Here is a 22262-nt window from a genome sequence, read left to right as displayed (position 1 = left end):
GGGCAAGAAGTCCTTCCAGACCACTGGCAAACTACAGCAAACATAATCAGAGACACAGGTCTGAAAGTACTTGGTGTATCGAGTGGGAGAAAGGTAGATAAGGAGACTTGGTGGTGGAATGGGGATGTGCAGGAGTGTATACAGAGAAAGATGTTAGCAAAGAAGTGGGACACAGAGGATGGACGACAGTAGACAGCAGTACAAGGAGATGCAGCGCACGGTTAATTGACCATGATGTTTGCAGATGACATTGTGATCTGTAACAAGAACGGGGAACAGGTGGCGGAGAAACTAGAGATGTGGAGATATGCCCTCGAAAGGAGAGGAATGAAGATCAGTCACAGCAAGACGGAATACAGTAAAGTCTCGTTATATCGATATCAGTTATAACGATAGTACCGCTTATTACGATATTATTTTCATTTCCCTTGCACATTTCTAGTCTTTTTATGTATAATTAGTACCGTTTAGTACGATACCCGGTTGTTACGATAATCCGGTTATTACGGTGCTCCTTTTCATCCCCCGCCGGCCATTTTTGTTGTTTACATCGATATATCCGTCGCGCCATTGGTCAACTTGGTCACGTGTCTTGTTACGTGAGCAGCTCTCCCGAGCAGACGCCATTTTCAGACGGCAGCTCGTGTGTATCAGACGGCTGCTCGTGTGTCTTCAACAATGGACTGTTTTGGATGCCATCAGAGCAATTTCCAAAGCGTGGAGCACGGTGTCCGAAAACACCATCAAGAACTGCTTCCGTCACTGCAAATTTGAAAATCCAGGGTGCAGTGAGGAAACATCTGCAGCTAACGAAGAGGATGACGACAACATTCCTCTTGCAGTGTTGGCTGAAAAGCTAAAAGTCGCCGACATTGCATCGTATGTCGCAGTCGACAAAGACATTGCGACATTCCCAAGCTCATCAGATGCGGATATCGCAGCGGAGGTCAAAGCCAAGTATGCCACAGTAGATTCCCGTGATGATGATGATGCTGATGACGATGAAGAAGAAGCGACTGAATGCACACCTTTTGCAACTTCGACAAAAGCGTTGCAAGGGGTTGCGGACACGCGATCTTTCTTTGAATCCGTAGAAAATGCATCCGTTTTTTTAGAAACGTTAAACAAGATGGAAGTGTTCATATTAAAATATAAAAATGGGAAGCAGAAGATTGATGACTTTTTTAAATAGCTTACATACATACTAATTGCAGTGTTATGTACATGTACTGTTACATGAATGCAAGCGTTTTTTGCAACAATGTTTGTTGTTTTGTCTGCTGAAGCGTCATGATTTTGAAAATGACTGTACATTCCATACTGTGCATTAAAGGGCAACCAACATCACTTTTTGTGTTTCTTGAGTCAGTCAAAAAGCTGTTGTAACGTCACAGCTGCGCGCCGGCATTCTATTCAGCCACTCTCGAACGTCACGTAAGTTATGTAAACGTTGCAGTTTTGGTTTTTCATCCATGTACAGTATTTAATTGTGTTGCATCCAGATATCTTTATTGTTTGCAACAATCACTGTTCTTCATATGATTGTACATGGCGTTCGTGGCTTCGTGTGAATAGAACTTGACGATTTAGCATTGGTTGGTTGCATTTTTGAAAGGAAATAGTCATTAAAAAGTGCAAAGACGTTTTTATTTTATGCACAACTTTATTTTTCACTTCACTACTGTACAAAAAACATGTTAGATACGCAATCCATGAACCCAATGATGAAATTACATGCCATAACAAAGATGCCGCATTTACGCACCCCCCCCCCCACAGGATCGGATATATCGATAGTCCCGGTTATATCGATATTTTTCCGGATTCCCTTGCGTATCGATATAACGAGACTTTACTGTATATGTGTGTGTGAATGAGAGGGATCCAAGTGCAAGACTGATGCTACAGGGAGAAGAGATAAAGAAGGTGGATGATTTTAAGCATAGGGTCAGGGTTTAAGTTGTTCTATCATGGTGAAGACAGAAAGAGAAATGGAGTTGGGGTTATTTTAAAAGAGGAGTTTGTTAGGAATGTCTTAGAAGTAAAAAGAGTATCAGATAGAATGATGAATCTCAAGCTAGAAATTGAAGGCGTGATATTCAATGTTGTTTGTGGGTATGCCCCACAAGTAGGATGTGAGCTGGCGGAGAAGGAGAAATTTTGGTTGGACTTTGATGAAGTCATACAGAACATCCTGAGAAGTGAGAAGGTTGTAATTGGTGGAGACTTCAATGGACATGTTGGCGCAGGAAACAAAGAAGATGAGGAGGTGACGGGCAGGTTTGGACTCCAGATGAGGAACGCTGAAGGACAGATGGTGGTTGACTTTGCTAAGAGAATGGGAATGGCTACTGTGAATACTTTCTTTCAGAAGAGACAGGAACATAGGGTGACCTATAAGAGTGGAAGCAGAAGTACACGGGTAATTACATTTTGTGTCAACGGCGCCATCTAAAGGAAATCAGTTACTGCAAAGTAGTGGTTGGTGAGAGTGTAGCCAGACAGCATAGGTTGGTGGTGTGTAGGATGACGCTGGCAGTGAAGAAGATGAAAAAAACAAAGGCTGAAGTGAGGATAAAATGGTGGAAGTTGAAAAAGGAAGAGTACTTGGGGTCAACTGTCCAGAGCAATGGAGAGTGTGGAAAAGAGGTGAAGAAACGTGTCCAGGCAGGCTGGAGCGGCTGGAGAAAAATGTCAGGTGTGACGTGTGATAGGAGGGTTTCAGCGAGGATGAAAGGAAAGGTGTATAAATGGTGGTGAGACCAGCCATGATGTTTGGACTGGAGACAGTGCCACTGAAGAAAAGAGGTAGAGGAAAAGAGGTAGCAGAGCTGAAGATGTTGAGGTTTTCTTTGTGAGTGACCAGATTGGATAGGATCAGGAATGAGTACATTAGAGGGACAACTCATATTAGAGGCTTTGGAGAGAAAGTCAGAGAGGCCAGACTGAGATGGTTTGGACATGTCCAGAGGAGAGAGAGTGACTATATCGGGAGAAGGATGCTGAGCCTTGAACTGCCAGGCAGGAGACCGAGAGGAAGACCGAAGAGGAGGTTTATGGATGTTGTCAAAGAGGACATGAAGGCAGCTGGTGTGAGAGAATAGGATGCACAAAACCGGGTTAGATGGTGGAGATTGATTCGCCGTGGCGACCCCTGAAGGGAAAAGCCGAAAGAAGAAGACTAAGTGTCACCATTTCCAAGACATGATTCTTAATGATTTTCTTTCAGCATCACAAGTGAGTGAGTCATGCCACACTGATGTGACGTTTTACGTCCCATGCATCAAAGTCAGAAAAAAAACCAAAATACTAAAATAAAAAATTACTGGGTACATTGGCCTGTCCCAAGCCCAAATCTAAAAAAAAAAGAATAGAAAGCTTGAAAATACGGTACATTTATAAAACACCAGAAAAGTGTGGAGTACGGGTATCCCTGAATGTTTTGCTCTTGTCCCAATATCAAATTGAATCTCAAATAAAACATGAAATGTTATTTTTTTCATACGATTAAGACTTTCAGAATTTAATTCAGTGTGTCATGGCCAAAATGCTTCAAACATCAGTTCCACATTAAGGAGACAACACCATGGGACAAACCAAGAGACAAACAAAACAAAAAGCAAAGCTCTTGAAGACCACACAAGGGTTTTCTTGAGCAAGTGGTAGACTGGTACTGCACCTACTCATGTTTCTATGATTGCAGCTGAAGCTACGATGGGACTAGCTGCATCCTTTGACCACCTTTACCACAAATCCAGCTTGAACCTTACACAAGATTGCACATCCAGCAGTAGCTGTATGAACAAATCCAAGTAAATTAAACTTGAGGCTGGAAAGTGCTGTCCATGTTCAGAAAAATACTGCTTCAAATTTGTAATACATTTGAATTAGTACACAAACTGACCTAAAACAGTAGACTGAAAATCAAAATCCCAGACAATGATTATCATGATTCTCAATGCAGGGGATGCAAAGAAAATTTCAATCAACAAACAAAATGACGCTGTAGAAAACCACATACGTAGTTTGTCTTTGTTGGGTCAATTTTACATGTATCTGTATTTATGGGACCTGCCTAAACTGTAGAAGGATTTGCATTGTGAAGCGCGTTAAATGATCTTCACAGGACAAGGAGGTGTGTCCATGATGCAGCCCTTGACTAATAACCTCATGTGCACTCAACCGCGTGGGAATTGGATTGGATTGATTTGCCTTTAACTTGAAGTATAGTAAACTTATAGTACTAATTGAAGTTTTATAATACTGATCTTTACTCCATTAGTGTATAGAGTTGCACATTGGTGCTTTTTGAATGCATTGTGGTTTCCATTCACCTGCTAAACAACTAAGATCTCATATCCATCCATCCATTTTCCGTACGGCTTATTATTCATTAGGGTCGCGGGGGGTGCTGGAGCCTATCCTAGCTGTCTTCGGGCACGCAGCTGGCAACCTGAATTGGTTGCTAGCCAATTAGCAGGGCACACAAAGACAAACAACCGTCACTCTCACACATAGGGACAATTTGGAGTGTTCAATCTGCCTGCCATGCATGTTATTAGAAGGTGGCAGGACACCGGAGGACCCGGAGAAAACCCACATGGGCCCAGGGAGAACACACAGGGAGGCCGGAGCGGGACGCGAACCGTCGACCTCTGCACTGTGAAGGTGGCATGCTATAAGATCTCATATAATAATAATAATAATAATAATAATAATAATAATAATAATAATATTAATAATAATAATATTAATAATAATAATAATAATAATAATAATAATAATGATAATAATAATAAACTATATATATATATATAACAAGGTCACACTCTCAGAGCCAAGCCTCAAATCCAAGGTGCATGATTTCTTCTTAAATTATTATTAAATCATGTTTCTAAACTTTGGTCCATACAATACGCCTTAAGAATAAACATAGCTCGTACATGAATTGATATGCTAAAAATATCCTGTGACTGTGAAGTGACCTTGAGAGTTTTGAAAGGCGCTTATAAATGAAATGTATTATTAGTATTAAAATGTGTCAATTACATATCCCTGGTAATAGTCTTTACTTGCATGGAAACATACCTAATTATTTTAGATGTAAATTTCCAAATATTTAAACCTACCACAGTGTGGAAAGTATGTGTGAGACATTGGATCCAACTGAACCCTACTATGCACAGTGTGGTAACAATAGTCAGTGTATAATAAATGAAATATTCACTGTAAGATTTGGTTTTAAGATACATATACATAAATTCTGTCTTTGTCTTTCTGGTTTTCACTTCAGGGGTTGCCACCGTGAATCAGTGTCCTCCATGTAAATGACTTCAGAAATTCTAAAAAGGCAGTGGAAATGAGGACCAATGTCGGATTTCTCCTTGAAACCACACAATTGACGTTCTTCCCAATCACTTTATTAATGAGTCTTCAACAGCTGAGTGCAATTTCCCTCCACTCAATGACCATTTTCCTTATTTCCTCCTGCACCAATTCCACATGATGAGTCTGTTGGGTCCACCTCAGAAAATAGCCTGTGAAAGGATAAACACTGAAAATGTGACACAGAAAATGAATTATTTTTTTTCTGTGACCATTTTGTTCTGGATTTCTTCCACAACATCTTTCAGCTTAAAATTTAATGGGAAAATGTTTGCATTTCACTCGAAAAATGAATGCTAATCTGATCAATACCTCTGCCATTTTTTATGCTTGCAGAAATTAGCAAATCTTGAATTCAAATCTGAACCAAAGCTCACCCCTCCATAGTTGTAAAGATTGTGGATGGACTGAAGGCCAAATGGCCAGTTCATTGGGCTCATATAGTGGGTTAGTGTAGTGCTCTCGTTCCGTTGATTTCAGCAGGTCCCAAAACATACAATGAGTCTTGTCCTTCACTTGGAGAGCACAACTGGGAAGGAAGGCCAACAGTGGGATTTCAAGGAAAATTCTGTACATTAGTGAAAAAGGGGGAAGCAGAACTGACCGTTCCAGGTCGCTGTTACAGAGGAAGGTGCCGTAGTTCGAAGCATAGGCCTCAGTAGCCAGCCTGAGGAGCAGAGCTTCAGAAAAGCCGAGTGCAAGGGGGAACTGGCACCATAACTGCCACACACAGTCCAGCAGCAACAAGAACACTGGACATTCCTGCTGGATACGAGTGTGGGAGAAAGCTGAGTGGGAACATCGCTGCTGGAATGGGTGTCCTGCCTGCAAGGTGGACATACAGTATGCAGCCATGAATTTGTGTTGAAAGCTAACATTGACATAAAAAATGCATTGACAACTACGGCCAGCTAGGAGTCTTCAATTGGATTGCATTGGATTGGATGTACCTTTATTAGTCCTGCAGTGAAGAAATGTACATTTCACAGCAGCAAAGTTATGAAAGGAAGAGGACAGGAAAGAAGTAGAAAAACAAAATACAGGAGCTGCTGGAAAAGCAGCCACTCTCGCGGCACCATCTTAAAGTCAAAAGAAAAAAAAAAACTAAATAACTAATAATATGACAACAGAAAGGCAGAGAGAGTCATTCATCCTTAATAACTTTCTGTACCCTCTTTGTTGCATGAAGCAGTTCTATCAATGTATTACCAGATTATCTCACTAATTGATGGGAATAAAAATAAAAAGTAGTCCAAGATGGCGCCAGAGTAGGCAGCCGTCAGCAAGTGCTCTCACGAGCCTGGCTTTTTTTTGGTCCTGTTTTTGTGTTTTCTTTTGTCGCTTTGAGTTGTGCGTAATGTGGAACGGATACCGATTGTTTTTCAGCATTTTTGGCCACAACATTTATCAAGGAGGAGAATGCTGAGCGGTTTCGCCTTTTCGGCAGCACGAATATGCCAGCACTGTTTTTGATTTGGGAGGAATGTCGGTGCCATTTGATTGTCTTTGCTGGACAGCTCTGGGGTGATTGTGCTTTTTTGCGCCGGTAATGGGCAGCATTTTCACAGGCCCGATGTGTTCAGCGGAAGGGTCGATGCTATTGGACTCTGCGGCTGGATGGATGCATGGTCTGCGATGAGAAGAAAGGAGCGTCAGCGCAGAGCGCCGATGCATATGTGGAACTGTCGTAGCTTGGAATTGAAGCAGATTTACGTGGGACGGGGGATGTGTAAATATTTATTTTCGTCAATGGATGCTACACCTTTGTATTTGCTTTCAACATTTGGCTTGTCGCAGACGTGCCCATTCCACCATGACGTCCCTGATCCACTGGTGAAAAGGACACTTTGATCTGGTCCTTTTTCACCTAGAACTGCTTCATACAACACAGAGGGTATAGAAAGTTCTTAAGATTGAATGGCCCTGTCTTTTGTGTTGTGTCAAATTATTTGTTATTTATTTTGTTGTTTTGACTTCAAGATGGTGCTGTGAGAGTGGCTTCCTTTACAGCATGTCGTGTATTTTGATTTTCTTCTTCCTTTCCTCTTACTTTCATCACTTTCCTGCTGTGAAATGTAAATTTCTCCACTGCAAGACTAATAAAGGCTAATCCAGGCTAATCCAAGCCAATCCAATCCAATAACTCACAGAAAGGCTCTACTTGACAGATTCACACCCACAACCTTGTTGCTTGAAGCCACAATTTGTTCATACTGATCGAAACATTAACATTGATGAACATTTTGTTTTATGAAAGTAAAACTACCAAAAAACCTATACCTGTACAAAATCCTTCTCCAGAAGTTTCAGAAAGCCTTCCAATGTACGACAACTTGGGTCCACAATGAGTTGTGCAAGAGTGCAAATAAGCAGTGTGGAGTCTGTCCCCTCAGAGCCGTGCACCAGGACTGAGTGACCATCTCTTGGTAAAACAAACAGGCATGGTGCATGTAACAATACTACTACTACTACTACTACTAATAATAATAATAATAGTAATAATACTGATAATGACTACTAGTACTACTACTACTACTACTACTACTACTACTAATAATAATAATAATAATAATAATAATAATAATAATAATAATAATAATAATAATAATAATAATAATAATAATAATAATAATAATAATAATACAGAGGCATACTGAAAGTGCCAACCTCTCCACACACTCTGCCAGCAGGCCAGCAGTTGACATCGCAGTTTGGACATGAGACAACCACTTGGAATTTTCAAGCTTACTGAGCCAGCGGTCCATATTAGGGGACTTGTCACCACAGGCCTCCACCAGCTTGATTAGACTCTCCTGGAGTGTTTTTCCCCTGTATCAACAACATTATTCTCAGTCATTTTGTGTACAGTAGTTTTTGACCTTTTATTGATAAATAGTTTTCCCAGTTTCAACATCAGATGAAGTAGTGTAGCACCCATCCCCTATTTAGGAGTGAAAAAATTGGCAAGCTGACTTGCGCTTACGTTGATATCAGGATATGCCCAGATTTTCACATGTGCCTTCTGTGAAAGACTGAATATTTTCAAGCAATTTAATTTCTACTCCTGCCCTATCAAGGATTGAGCTTTGCTGCTTTGATTGACAGCAAATTAACTTGGCTTTGCTTATGCCCAAATGGCAGAAAAGACCATTGTGTAACTATGTCAATTCACGTGTGTTTGCGCAAATCCCAAATCTTTGACCAGCCCTCCTTCACGCAGAGTTCACCAGCTTGCCACACAAGATTCACTGGGCAGAGGGAAAAGAGCCCAAAGTATCATACCCACACACCTTTCCATGTGTCTGTGTAGTCGCTTCCATTTACTGTAGCATGATTTGGACTCAAACCCACCACCTGTCATCTTGGCTTGCTGCGCCTGCTGAGCTGAACGTGTGTCGATAATAAAACCTCTGTCTGAGTCCTCGATCACTGTCTGCAAGAGGAGCTCATCTTCTAAGCAGCGCTTGCGGTTGGCTCCTGTCAGTGGCTGACTGCTGCGCAAAATGACCTGAAAATGGGTTTGGGGAGCTTTTCAAATCCATTAAGGCTACCGTAAATAGAAGTTACAGGACGGTGCCGTTACCGTGCCATTCTTCCTGTGGTGGTAACATAGGACAGGGAAGCGTCCTCCGTGTCTGAATTTGGCAACCTTTTTTAGTGCGTCATCCCCAATCACCTTGGGAACAATGACAGCTTGAGGGTAAGAGGCGCATACTGAATAGTCTTGGTTCACTGTGCTCAGTCTCCACTTTTCATGCTGCAAACAGAGAGTCCAGCACCATCAAGGCTTGGCAATACGACTGAAAACAACAGGAAATAAAAGCGCTCGCAGCACACACAGTGTGTTGGGGCTCTTTTGTGACATTTACACAAAATGTAACGGTACAACCTAGGTGGGTAGTTATGTGCTTTATTCAACAACATAAATCTATGCATCCATTTTCTACATCGCTTACAGGTGAGCTGGGGGGCCTACTCCAGTTGATCAAGATCTAAGGCTACACCCTGGACTAGTCAGCAAGTAGTTCTCCAATCATACGATTTTTGAAATTTTGAATTTCATACGATTTTTGAAATTTTCAGACTTCCGCATGTCATGATCTGGTTGGCGACCAACGGGGGGCGCTGTCGGCCCCGCCTGCACCTGCACAGGTGCTGGTCGTCCCGATCAGATTGGCGAACAGCGGGTAGCGACGTCAGCCCTGCCGGCAGCCTCGCAGGTGCTGGTCGTTAAGATCAATGACACTTAAAAGGACACCTGGCACGATCATCCGGTGCCGATTCATTGTTTGTTTGCTGCTTGGTTGCAGCATGCATCGTGTACGTGTTTGTTTAACCTTGGCGGGCTTTTACTTTTGGTCTTCTTTTGCTACTTTGTATTTTTTTTCCATTCAGATCATTTTGATGTTTTACATTTTGTTCCTGCTGACTTTATTTAAATACAATTTGTCAAACAACCTCCTGCTCCCTCCTGCCTGCTTTTTGGGATCCGAACCCGCCATCACCACCTCGCAAAAGCGTGACAGAATGAATCGGCCAACGATCGGATCCCGCAGGTACATCGGACCCGTCTCATTTCCACCCTGTGCCTGGCAATGCTACGTCCACGTTAGCGCAAGCCTCGTCGAGTTTGAATTGCGTCACTCGACGAGCCGCAACGTCCACGTAAACGTCCGGCCGAGACCTCCTTCCAGGTGGCCGTCCAGGGTGAAACTGGGTGACTGGCATTGCACGCCCACGTCCAGCCACGCTGTCGTCGTGCATGACGAATTGAGTCTCATCCACGACGAGCCGTGCAACGTCCGGGTCAACGTCAGTCCGAGACCCCACTCACCGCTGGATCCCGGAGCGGCTCTGGACCCGTCTCGTTCCCCCGGAGCCGGGCATTTCACGCCCACGTCGGCGTCCGGCCGAGACCTGGTCCCATACGGCCGTACGGGGTGCCATTCTGCGCCTGGCAGTCGACGTCCACGCAGAGCCATGCGCCGTCGCGTGAACGTGCGAGAGGGATCGCACTCACGCCCACGACGATCCGTGCCGCGTCTTCGTCCACCCCAGGCCGAGTCCCGTTCCCATCAGGCCGCCGCCCGTCGTATGCTGGAGAGGCAGCGGTTGCCCTCTCCACCGACCGTTCCCTGGCGAGTGGACCTTTTGGGAGACTGTTGGGACTTCTGGAAGCAGCCCCTTGAAGCGGGGGGGGGGGGTACTGTCATGATCTGTTGGCGACCAACGGGTGGCGCTGTCGGCCCCGCCTGCACCTGCACAGGTGCTGGTCGTCCCGATCAGATTGGCGAACAGCGGGTAGCGACGTCAGCCCTGCCGGCAGCCTCGCAGGTGCTGGTCGTTAAGATCAATGACACTTAAAAGGACACCTGGCACGATCATCCGGTGCCGATTCATTGTTTGTTTGCTGCTTGGTTGCAGCATGCATCGTGTACGTGTTTGTTTAACCTTGGCGGACTTTTACACTTGGTTTTCTTTTGCTACTTTGTATTTTTTCCATTCAGATCATTTTGATGTTTTACATTTTGTTCCTGCTGACTTTATTTTAATACAATTTGTCAAACAACCTCCTGCTCCCTCCTGCCTGCTTTTTGGGATCCGAACCCGCCATCACCACCTCGCAAACCGTGATACCGCATATATTTTGGCCCACTCTTCATGGCTTTCACGAGGCCAAGATTCCCAACCATTATGCCGGGGCACATACTTGTACCGCGAGACCTCTTACGGTACGGTGTGGGAAGTTATCTAATTTCTGGTAATTGGTGAGAAAATGATTTCTTCGTTACAAACAAACAATGAATCATTGTCTGTCAAATTATTTTCACATTTTTTTTCAGCGTGCCATTATTTGTGTACAGTCCTGTTTTATTGGGTTATTTATTTTTAAACATTCTGTTGAATCACAATTCAAAAACTGTCTGATTCTCAATGGCTATTTTCAATTCCTTTTTAATTTTTAATATAATTTTGTCAGATGGTCGTTATTTCTTTGAGGATTATTGTTTTATTTCATTAACGGAGAGGGCATCAACAATTTTGCCCACGTGTGTACATCCTGCAGCACAAAAGAAATTATTTGTACTTTTTTCATTTAGTTTAAAATTATGACTGGCCATGTATTGTATATTCAAATTCATTGGCTGAGCGTGCACCTGCATCTCTACTTGCAGTTAGACACGTGGAAGACATAAATTCCCATATTTCCATGCATATTCGAGGCACAATGCAAATTACAGTGACATTTCTGTGCAGTAATAACATTTCTCAGCTCTCGCAGTACATTTTAGACGGAATAGCTATTATTAAACTACTGAGTAACCTTCCATATGAAGGTGTGTCTTCATTATGTATCCCTCTATTTCTGAAACCCTTATACTCATTTGAGCAAGATGCCAGTTTTTTTGTTGTTCAGGAGAATGTGTTGACATGTTTTGCCAAGCACTTCATGAAAATAGCATTGTTCTGCAGCGGAAGCCAGTCCTTTAGGATGACTCCCTGTTACAAATGTTAGGTTGCTGTTGGTTGGTAAAGCTGTAAACTGGAAGAGGGAATTTCCACATTCTTGACCCCCACTATCTTCTGTTTCCGTGCTATTTTCCTGTGTTTTTTGGCTCGATGTTAGAAAAACAGTGGCAAGAGACATTGTGTATGAGTATTTTCAATCTTACAAGTTCCTCCATTTCATTGTAATGTCTTTCGGGGGTTGAGAGGCCCCACCGGTCCTGGAGGCTGGCATTGGAGGGCTGGTAAAAGAAAGGATACATCTCTGCCACACAGTTCAGACAGGACAGGGTCTGGGGAAAACAACAGTTAATGACGAGAAACTAAACGATAAACAGTTGCTTCTAGGTTCCATAATGACAATTATTATTATTAAAAATACTGTACATCCTATTAATGCATCACATTTCGATGTTTCTGTTCAACCCACTGGACACTTTATGAAATACCAATGAGTTCATGTACATACCTCAATAGATTGTGCAATGTTAAGACACTGCTCCATGCCTGGGATGTCTAGCTGGAGCACACGCAGATCTTTACACTTGATGACGATGGTCCCCGATGATTCAGTAACCCTTTATACAAACACATAGCAAAACAATGGGCCCCTCAGACCCATATGACTGATTCGTCTTTTAGATGCCCAATCTTGACCTGAGCAGTGCAGAAAATTGGACTTACACAACCTTTTTACCAGTGACGTGCAGTCAGGGGAGGCAGGTGAGGCCGTGCCTCACCTGTCATTATGGAAATATCCAATGAAAACATTAAACTGTTATATTTTTTTAGTAAGTTCTCCTCCATTTAACTTCACAATTTTTTATTTTTTTTTTCAAAATCGCTGAATTTTCACATTTACCGTTCAAATACTAAGTGGAGACGAGCGGTGAAGTAGCAGCCGGCTGAGCCTCACCATGGACTGCGCAATGACTATGCGAACTATGCTGGCTTGCTCTGCAGTGAGACCGCATTGCTGTCCCTCTGCAAATCGCTATTAAGTGTTCAAAAACGTTTAGTATATGAACTCAATTTCTACAGTTTAGCTGGTGTATATAACGTACAGTCACTGTACATTATAAATACTGTAGTACAGTGTTTATTTTAATTTTATCAAAACTGTGCATAGATGAGGCACACCGTTCTCCTGCCTCATGACAGGGGGAGCTTGTGATTCCAGAGATTCTTCTTGCGACTCCTCGGCTACATAATAATAGAATTAGTGACAGCAAGCTACTGTAAACAGTTAGCAAGTTAAGTGCAACCATCCAGTCATTGTTTTCGTGTTGCTTGGCCTTATTTTCAGAATGGAGGATTACAATTGTAAATTGAAAGATTTTTCTAAACTCAACTTTCAATCGAAGCAGGAGATAATAATTAAAGGAAGACCAACACCTGACTGGATAGCTCACAAACGGCGAGGGATGGATGTAAATCTCCTGGACAGCTTCTCAGCTTTTTGGTTCAGAAGGATCTCATTGAAACTATTCCTGAGGCGACAAAGTTGCTCCAGCTCGTGCTCACTGTTCCAGCTACTACAGCATCAGTGGAGAGGTCATTGTCAGCACTGAAAAGACTGAAAACATACAGTCGGAACAGGACTGATCAAGGACGACTTTCCTCACTCGTAGTGATCTCCATTGAGACAGAGAGACTTTAAAACTGAAGAAAGATAAGGAAGGAGGATAAAGAAGTTATCGATGCCTTTCTTCAGAAGGAGCGGCGCATGGACTTCATTTATAAGAAAAGGTAACACGATAATAACTTTTTTATTATTTTTTTCCTTGCTACTGTTTGTATGTATGAAGAATGCTGAAATGACATTTTAACATTTTAAACAAAACACGTTAACTGTTGCCGATCAAATGGTGAATAAACTACTCTGTAGAGTTCATGTTTGTAAACGTCATGACGTGACGTCAGTGCCTCACCAGCCATGAACCTCACCGCACGTCACTGCTATTTACATGGGCCTTGTGCTTGCTGTAAAAAACGAGCTCTGCAGCAGAGAAATAGAGCTGTTAGTAGGTAAGCAAGCCATACACACACGCGCACACACACACACACACACACACACACACACACACACACACACACACACACACACACACACACACACACACACAGACACACACACACACGCACACACACACACACACACACACACGCACACACACACACAGACGAAGGCAAGGTAGGGCTGTTGTAATCAAACATGTTTCCTGTGGGCTGTATAGGTGCAACAAACTGCTGACATATTGCAACACAAATGAGCCTCCAACCTGTTGCTGCGGTCGGCATTAGGAAAGTAGTTCAAAAGGTTTTCCACACTGCTTGAAACACATTTGAGGAATTACGTTGTTAGATAATGAGTAGTTTAATTACCATATGATTTAATCAAAGCTAGAAATATGCCGCTCTATTATTTTAATGTTATGAGGTGCAAATATTATACATGCATGCTTATTATCGAAAAGTTATTCTGTTTCCTCACCTTTTCTCAACAGCATCAATATTTCTGAGGAGCAGCAGAACCTGCTGACAGCTTTCCACCGCCCTGTCCGAGAAGAGCAGGTGGTGGCCTGTGATGCACAGAGTACCCTTGATCGGAGTGTGCAGAGGCTGGTGGAGCACAACATCTTCTACATTCGCTGTTTTGATGTGCTCAGAAAACTCCATTCAACCAAAGTCAATCGCCAACCAACCTGCAGAGTAAATAAAGTGCCTCAACTTGAAATCACTTCCTCGCCTACACAAAAATGAAAGAAAATTACAGTGATGCTCCTCCTCTACGTCCTCCCCTTGCTCTCTCTCGCTCGTCTGTATCTCTCTCGACCTAAACTTAAATAGAGTGGCTCTCCCAACCTGTGAGCATAGGCCCGAACATGCGTGCATATTCTCAACATTGTTGCATGCTGTAGCATGAGTGAGTGCAAGAGTTATAAGTGCATTTCCTCCTCAGAGTTCAGACTCTCTCTCTTGCGTTTACGGTTGTGTATGCAGAGGTTCGCATTTAAAAAAAGAACGCGATGAAAATCTATTGTCAACATTTTCTTACGAGTAGTTTTTTAATTAGTATTATCATTGGATAATACCACCGAGCCTTTCTGTGGAATATTACCAAGGCAAGGCCCCGAAAAGAAACGTCAAAGTGCGCACACACGCACAGACGTTTTGACTGAGATCGGAACTTGCAATACAATCATTAACCACTAGATGATGTAGATGAGTACAAACATGAAATTGAAAGGGTGAAATGACTCATGGCACGCTGAAAGTGTCAAACCATTTACAGTGGACGACGGCATGAAAATTATACACAAATTGGGAAAACGTGGGGGGGATTTATTTATGTATGCCTGTCCGTCCGTCCGTCCGTCCGGTCTATCTATCTATCTATCTATCTATCTATCTATCTATCTATCTATCTATCTATCTATCTATCTATCTATCTATCTATCTATCTATCTATCTATCTATCTATCTATCTATCTATCTATCTATCTATCTATCTGTCTGTCTGTCTGTCTGTCTGTCTGTCTGTCTGTCTGTCTGTCTGTCTGTCTGTCTGTCTGTCTGTCTGTCTGTCTGTCTGTCTAACGAGCGCTCTCTAGAAGTTGCACACGCAGTCAGCACTGGCGCGCCGTGTCCCGAGTTGGAGTGCCCATTACCTCGTACCTTTTTGGGGACTCTAAATAGCCAAACGATAAATTTTATCAATGCTCTACATTTTCGAACGGTCGCAGTTAACCAGTGCTTGCTCAGACATTGATGACGGCCGCTTCCCTAAAGCGCAGATTAATTTTAGAAGAATCGTTCTAGGCCTCCCTGCCCTCACAGTGAGACACGGGGTACATCTGCAGCACACACAAACACTATCTTATTGGAATGGACTGGTTACTTATTTGTGAACGTAAAAAAGTTTTAAAATGGAAATAAATACATGTTTTATGGAGAGCTGTCCGATCGTGCTGTCCGATCAGCCCCTGTGATGCACCTTGCATGGTGAGTCGTTATGATGATTACAATACAAATGGGTGAGTTGAATCCACAGCGTTTCGTTTGAGACGACCATTCAAATTCAATTGTGTGCTTATGGCGAGCGAGCCAGGAGGATTTTTTTTTTCATCCTCCTCAGCCCAATCAACTCTCCAAATGAAAAGGCCCAGATTTCCCAGCCGCCCGAGAACCCGGCATCTTCACAGCAAGACCCTCGAGCCGAGCTCCCGATGGGCCGCCACCACCCGTGGGCGCCCCGACCCCACCGTGAAACCTGCCGCACCCTGATGGCCGACATCGTCCAATTCGCCTGGCGACTCTGCAACTAGCTGCATCGTATATGTCCACGATCGCACATCGTCGGACATCGCTTATGTCCACGATCGGACATCATATATGTCCACGATCGGACATCGTCGGACATCGCTTATGTCCACGATCGGACTTCGGGAAGACGCTTCATGGCCGACACGGCCGCCGACGTCAGCGTTCTTCCTCAGCGTCCTGCAGAGCGCCATGGCAGCGCGATCAATGCCACCGTCGCCGATGACCCGCCTGTCCGTGCCCGGCAGCATGGCCAACCCCACGCACCTTCGTCCTCACAATCCCTCATCGATTCTCCGATTTGACCGATCCCAGCCGAACAACTCACGGTGAGAAGACCTTCCGGCATCGACTCAACGGCCGCGAGGAAAGTTTCCATCGATCGACTCAAACTGGCAGTCGTAGGGCACTCTTTGCCGTGCTCCCGTACAACGACTTCAGGCACCACGAAACCTCCTCGGCAACCTCCCCACCGACGCCTGCCATGCCCGGTGACCGTCATCTTGCCTGGCCTCACCATGTCGCAGAATTACTTTTGTTTTTATTTCTTTTTCCTTCATCGTTTTCACCGACTTCGGATCCAGGAGGGGAGCCCTGTTGCGACACACGAGTGTATGATTTTGAAGAGCTGTCGCGGGACAGAGAGATTGGGCGAACCACGGGGCAGAATAATCTCCGACTCATCTCGGACTCACGCCCGGCTCATGCCGGGCGTCGGACGGATATCACGGCACGACTTGCTCGACTCCACGCCGCGATCAAGCTCTGCGCGTCATAGTATTATGCAACACACTTCAAATGTTTACCACTGCCTTACAAAATAAAGTTTGAGCTTTCTATCATACGTAAGTAGGCGTCGGCGCAGAGGGCGGTGACTGTCTCCATCCGCCTATAAAGGAAGTGCGGCGGACCTTTTGCGCGTCAAAAGCCAAGTGTCCGGCAACAATCTTTGTGAAATCCTCGCACCCCCTTGCTGGCATGGATTCCAAACATTCTGCAGACGAGGGAGACACGGAAAGTCTGGACAGCTTGAAGGCACTAACGGAGAAACTCAAATTAGAGACTCGCCGGCCGTCATATCTAGAGTGGCAGGAGCGGCTGTTGAGCGGACCTTGGAGGAAGAAGAATCCATCCACTTCACAGCAACGCGACCGCGACCATTCGGCATCAACGCGTCCAATATACGTACTTTGCAAGAGCCCAAGAGCCGTTTAAATTTTCGAAATGAACAAATGGCCATCAGTTTGTCCCATTTTACATTGCATTTATTATTCAACTGTAATAAAGCAAACAATCATTTGATTAAAAAATAGCTACAATGTCGTACTTGTTGGCCACTATAAAGTATGTAAAAATCATAGTCACTCCTGTGAACCGTCTAGAACAGTGGTTCACTGAGCCCTATACATTATTGGAAAAAGGTGCATGTTTTTTTGTTTTTAAAAATTCCAGACACATTTATTAAAAAGAGAAAAAAATTACACACAATTAATATCATAAACAATGTTTTTTTCACTATGAACAAAATGAATGAAACGAACCATATGAACGAAATGAACCGGCCAGGGATTGCCGAGCACGCAACTAATTGACATGTTGAGTTGGGCATGTCATAATCCCCATGGTAGAGGCTCTGTCCAATCCCCGAGACAGATTCACCAAACCCTTATTGCTCGATCAAACCCAGGTTAAGAATCACTGGTTTAGAGCGTTCAATCAGCCGAGGTGTATTTTTCATGGCCCTGGAGAAAACGTAGGAAGGCACAGGGAGAACGCAGAGACGGATGTCTCAGAGCATTTTGATTCAGAATCAAAAAGTCATCAAAAAAGTGTTTTTAATGTGTTTACTGGTGTATTGGATTGGATTGGATTTGCCTTTATTAGTCTCGCAGTGGAGACATTTAGATTTCACAGCAGCAAAGTTATTAAAGTATGTCAGGATTTACAAGAGTGGAATGTTACATTCATTCAACAAATATGAGAGGACTCATGTTGATTTCAATACTTGGTGGTCCAGATTAAAAAGGTGAACGGATCACATTTTCCAGGTAAGGGTGGACCAAGAGCGGTCACATGTTGTCCACCCTTCCTTGTGTGTGATGGGTAAAATCTTATAAGCAGCTCTCAAGAATAGGTGGTTCACCTATACCCCTGCAAAATCACTACCACAATAAGGATTCATTTGAAAGTGAAAGTGAGCATGATTGTCTTGTGAATTTTAAAAATACATTTTTGATTCTCCAATTTGTACTTGTAGCTGCATGCTGATTATGTCAAGAAAAGTTGTGCAAAAGTAAACGGAAAAATGTCAACAAACACTTTTACTGCCATTGTTGTCATGATCAGTATTTGTTCGCTGTGTTTTTGATATTGAAATGATTATCTATTCAAACTCAATTTCCAGACCTAAATAGTGTTGACCTCCAAAATGGTGGTGTGTGATGTCACGAGAAAATTATCGATTATGTTACCACAACTCTTCTTTGAAATATGAAGGCTCAAATCTCGTCATTCACCTCAACTAAAATGTTTTCTGTTTCTAAAACATTGGTTCTATTTCTCGTTCCCCCGTTTCAGAGGGACATGCAAGACCAGGACAACCATCTTGCCCGACAGTTGATCCATCTTCGTGGGGAGATCAACAAATTGAAAGTGGAGCAGGTGTGCGAGCGTCACAAAGAAATGTTGGACAATGCGACGTATGAGCTGGAGGAGTGCGGCGAGGAATCCGATCTACTTTGTGACATCCCCATGAAAGCCACCTTTGCTCTCTCCACACCACTGAAACATCTGGGCCTCACGAAGATGAACATCAACTCCAGACGTTTCTCATTGTGTTAAAGCCTCATCCATTCGTCCTAATGATGAGTATTGAGTTCGACTTGACTTCCATCAAACGTTGAGTGCTATTTACTCTTTGGGAGGTCCACAGTGTCAATAAAAGGAAACTGTAAGCTATTTGCTGTATGCTTTGTGGTGTCACATGCGGGGAGAGTTCACCAGCATGTACAGTACATGTCATTAACACAAATGCACTATTGCACTGGATGAAGACTCTCAGCACACATTTGACTTATTATCAGGTACAACTGCACAATCTAATAAATGTGAGTGATCAATTTTTAAGGATGATCATGATCAATTTTTAACTGTCATTTTTCTAGAGAGGTTGTAGCAGCAATCCAGACGCGGTGGTCCGAAACATCTGTGGCTTTGACACTATAGATGACGCCTTCAATTTTCTTAGAAAAGAATTGGTGAGTAGGGTTGCGTTTGTGGTACTTGCACCCGTCGACCAATTAATTAGGTACACTTCCAATATACGTACTTTGCAAGAGCCCAAGAGCCGTTTAAATTTTCGAAATGAACAAATGGCCATCAGTTTGTCCCATTTTACATTGCATTTATTATTCAACTGTAATAAAGCAAACAATCATTTGATTAAAAAATAGCTACAATGTCGTACTTGTTGGCCACTATAAAGTATGTAAAAATCATAGTCACTCCTGTGAACCGTCTAGAACAGTGGTTCACTGAGCCCTATACATTATTGGAAAAAGGTGCATGTTTTTTGTTTTTAAAAATTCCAGACACATTTATTAAAAAGAGAAAAAAATTACACACAATTAATATCATAAACAATTTTTTCACTATGAACAAAATGAATGAAACGAACCATATGAACGAAATGAACCGGCCAGGGATTGCCGAGCACGCAACTAATTGACATGTTGAGTTGGGCATGTCATAATCCCCATGGTAGAGGCTCTGTCCAATCCCCGAGACAGATTCACCAAACCCTTATTGCTCGATCAAACCCAGGTTAAGAATCACTGGTTTAGAGCGTTCAATCAGCCGAGGTGTATTTTTCATGGCCCTGGAGAAAACGTAGGAAGGCACAGGGAGAACGCAGAGACGGATGTCTCAGAGCATTTTGATTCAGAATCAAAAAGTCATCAAAAAAGTGTTTTTAATGTGTTTAGTGGTGTATTGGATTGGATTGGATTTGCCTTTATTAGTCTCGCAGTGGAGACATTTAGATTTCACAGCAGCAAAGTTATTAAAGTATGTCAGGATTTACAAGAGTGGAATGTTACATTCATTCAACAAATATGAGAGGACTCATGTTGATTTCAATACTTGGTGGTCCAGATTAAAAAGGTGAACGGATCACATTTTCCAGGTAAGGGTGGACCAAGAGCGGTCACATGTTGTCCACCCTTCCTTGTGTGTGATGGGTAAAATCTTATAAGCAGCTCTCAAGAATAGGTGGTTCACCTATACCCCTGCAAAATCACTACCACAATAAGGATTCATTTGAAAGTGAAAGTGAGCATGATTGTCTTGTGAATTTTAAAAATACATTTTTGATTCTCCAATTTGTACTTGTAGCTGCATGCTGATTATGTCAAGAAAAGTTGTACAAAAGTAAACGGAAAAATGTCAACAAACACTTTTACTGCCATTGTTGTCATGATCAGTATTTGTTCGCTGTGTTTTTGATATTGAAATGATTATCTATTCAAACTCAATTTCCAGACCTAAATAGTGTTGACCTCCAAAATGGTGGTGTGTGATGTCACGAGAAAATTATCGATTATGTTACCACAACTCTTCTTTGAAATATGAAGGCTCAAATCTCGTCATTCACCTCAACTAAAATGTTTTCTGTTTCTAAAACATTGGTTCTATTTCTCGTTCCCCCGTTTCAGAGGGACATGCAAGACCAGGACAACCATCTTGCCCGACAGTTGATCCATCTTCGTGGGGAGATCAACAAATTGAAAGTGGAGCAGGTGTGCGAGCGTCACAAAGAAATGTTGGACAATGCGACGTATGAGCTGGAGGAGTGCGGCGAGGAATCCGATCTACTTTGTGACATCCCCATGAAAGCCACCTTTGCTCTCTCCACACCACTGAAACATCTGGGCCTCACGAAGATGAACATCAACTCCAGACGTTTCTCATTGTGTTAAAGCCTCATCCATTCGTCCTAATGATGAGTATTGAGTTCGACTTGACTTCCATCAAACGTTGAGTGCTATTTACTCTTTGGGAGGTCCACAGTGTCAATAAAAGGAAACTGTAAGCTATTTGCTGTATGCTTTGTGGTGTCACATGCGGGGAGAGTTCACCAGCATGTACAGTACATGTCATTAACACAAATGCACTATTGCACTGGATGAAGACTCTCAGCACACATTTGACTTATTATCAGGTACAACTGCACAATCTAATAAATGTGAGTGATCAATTTTTAAGGATGATCATGATCAATTTTTAACTGTCATTTTTCTAGAGAGGTTGTAGTTTGCAATGATGTACAGTTGGCATTGCATCATACGGTATTTGGGATATTTATTTTGGATAGAGTCAGAACTCGGACTATTCCTCGATATGAATAGCCCGGTTGAGAATTGTAAACATTGACACATAATTCACAAGAGAACTGTTTGAATATGGACAAGTCTTGTTATTCTTCTTTTCCTATTTACTCAATAGTAGAAGGTCTGAGAATGTAATCAAGTGCCAAATATTTACATTAGGTCTGTATTCAGACTATTTATGACACTACAGGCTCTATTTTCTATAAGTCTAGAATGGTGAATGGGGTAACTGCATGGAATGGTGTTAGACATTCGTATATACTTAACCATTATGAAGACACTCTAGTGGGGAGTGTAGCTCATAGGTAATGAATACAGAGGGTTGTGTTCGGAAGGGCATCCGACGTAAAAGCTTGGCCAAAACAAACATGCGGATCAAACCTCGAAAGATGGAGGACACTGATTTGGTGTGGCGACCCCTTGAAGGGAAAAGCCGAAAGGAAAAGAAGAGGGACAACTCATATTAGAGTCTTTGGAGACAAAGTGAAAGAGATGCAAGGCTGAGATGGTTTTGACATGTCCAGAGGAGAGAGAGTGAATATATCGGAAGAAGGATGCTGAGCCTTGAACTGCCAGGCAGGAGACCGAAAGGAAGACCTAAGAGGAGGTTTATGGATGTTGTCAAAGAGGACATGAAGATAGCTGGTGTGAGAGATGAGA

At 42.9% G+C, this 22262-nt stretch overlaps 2 protein-coding genes across 4 annotated transcripts; one reads left to right on the top strand and one right to left on the bottom strand.

Moving 5' to 3' along the window:
* Positions 1 to 1617: 1617 nt before the first annotated feature.
* LOC148893797 (myotubularin-related protein 9) lies at positions 1618 to 14764 on the bottom strand. Of its 3 annotated transcripts, XM_089004676.1 has the most exons (12): positions 14667 to 14764; positions 14387 to 14597; positions 14175 to 14222; positions 12362 to 12470; positions 12060 to 12185; positions 8969 to 9142; positions 8676 to 8893; positions 8053 to 8214; positions 7666 to 7807; positions 5990 to 6210; positions 5763 to 5914; positions 1618 to 5537 (listed from the first exon to the last, which is right to left on the bottom strand). In XM_089004676.1, the coding sequence occupies exons 2-12, from the start codon at positions 14569 to 14571 to the stop codon at positions 5434 to 5436; spliced, it is 1641 nt and encodes a 546-aa protein (XP_088860802.1). In that variant the 5' UTR covers positions 14572 to 14597; positions 14667 to 14764; the 3' UTR covers positions 1618 to 5433. The 3 variants fall into 3 exon arrangements, with proteins under 3 accessions (XP_088860802.1, XP_088860801.1, XP_088860803.1); XM_089004675.1 differs by lacking the exon at positions 14667 to 14764 and having other exon boundaries at positions 14387 to 14642; XM_089004677.1 differs by lacking the exons at positions 14175 to 14222; positions 14667 to 14764 and having other exon boundaries at positions 1620 to 5537; positions 14387 to 14641.
* A 2354-nt stretch (positions 14765 to 17118) lies between these two features.
* Positions 17119 to 21308, top strand: fam167b (family with sequence similarity 167 member B). The gene is made up of 3 exons (XM_089005120.1): positions 17119 to 17390; positions 19391 to 19472; positions 20928 to 21308. The coding sequence occupies exons 1-3, from the start codon at positions 17194 to 17196 to the stop codon at positions 21189 to 21191; spliced, it is 543 nt and encodes a 180-aa protein (XP_088861246.1). The 5' UTR covers positions 17119 to 17193; the 3' UTR covers positions 21192 to 21308.
* Positions 21309 to 22262: the final 954 nt, after the last annotated feature.

Source organism: Hippocampus bargibanti, linkage group LG09 (assembly GCF_051943395.1).
Source record: "Hippocampus bargibanti isolate YZ-2025 linkage group LG09, ASM5194339v1, whole genome shotgun sequence".
Taxonomy (NCBI): Eukaryota; Metazoa; Chordata; class Actinopteri; order Syngnathiformes; family Syngnathidae; genus Hippocampus; species Hippocampus bargibanti.
This window is presented reverse-complemented; position numbering and strand designations above follow the sequence as displayed.

Excerpts from the sequence above, each read along its gene's own strand:
- LOC148893797 (XM_089004676.1), bottom strand. The coding sequence starts at position 14,571 with ATGGAGTTTTCTGAGCACATCAAAACAGCGAATGTAGAAGATGTTGTG. Across the intron at positions 7,808-8,052 it reads CTGGCAGAGTGTGTGGAGAG|AGATGGTCACTCAGTCCTGG; the intron begins GTTGGCACTTTC and ends TGTTTTACCAAG. Across the intron at positions 5,915-5,989 it reads TGTAACAGCGACCTGGAACG|TTGTGCTCTCCAAGTGAAGG; the intron begins GTCAGTTCTGCT and ends CTTCCTTCCCAG.
- fam167b (XM_089005120.1), top strand. The coding sequence starts at position 17,194 with ATGGATTCCAAACATTCTGCAGACGAGGGAGACACGGAAAGTCTGGAC. Across the intron at positions 17,391-19,390 it reads GACCATTCGGCATCAACGCG|CAGCAATCCAGACGCGGTGG; the intron begins TCCAATATACGT and ends GAGAGGTTGTAG. Across the intron at positions 19,473-20,927 it reads ATTTTCTTAGAAAAGAATTG|AGGGACATGCAAGACCAGGA; the intron begins GTGAGTAGGGTT and ends CCCCCGTTTCAG.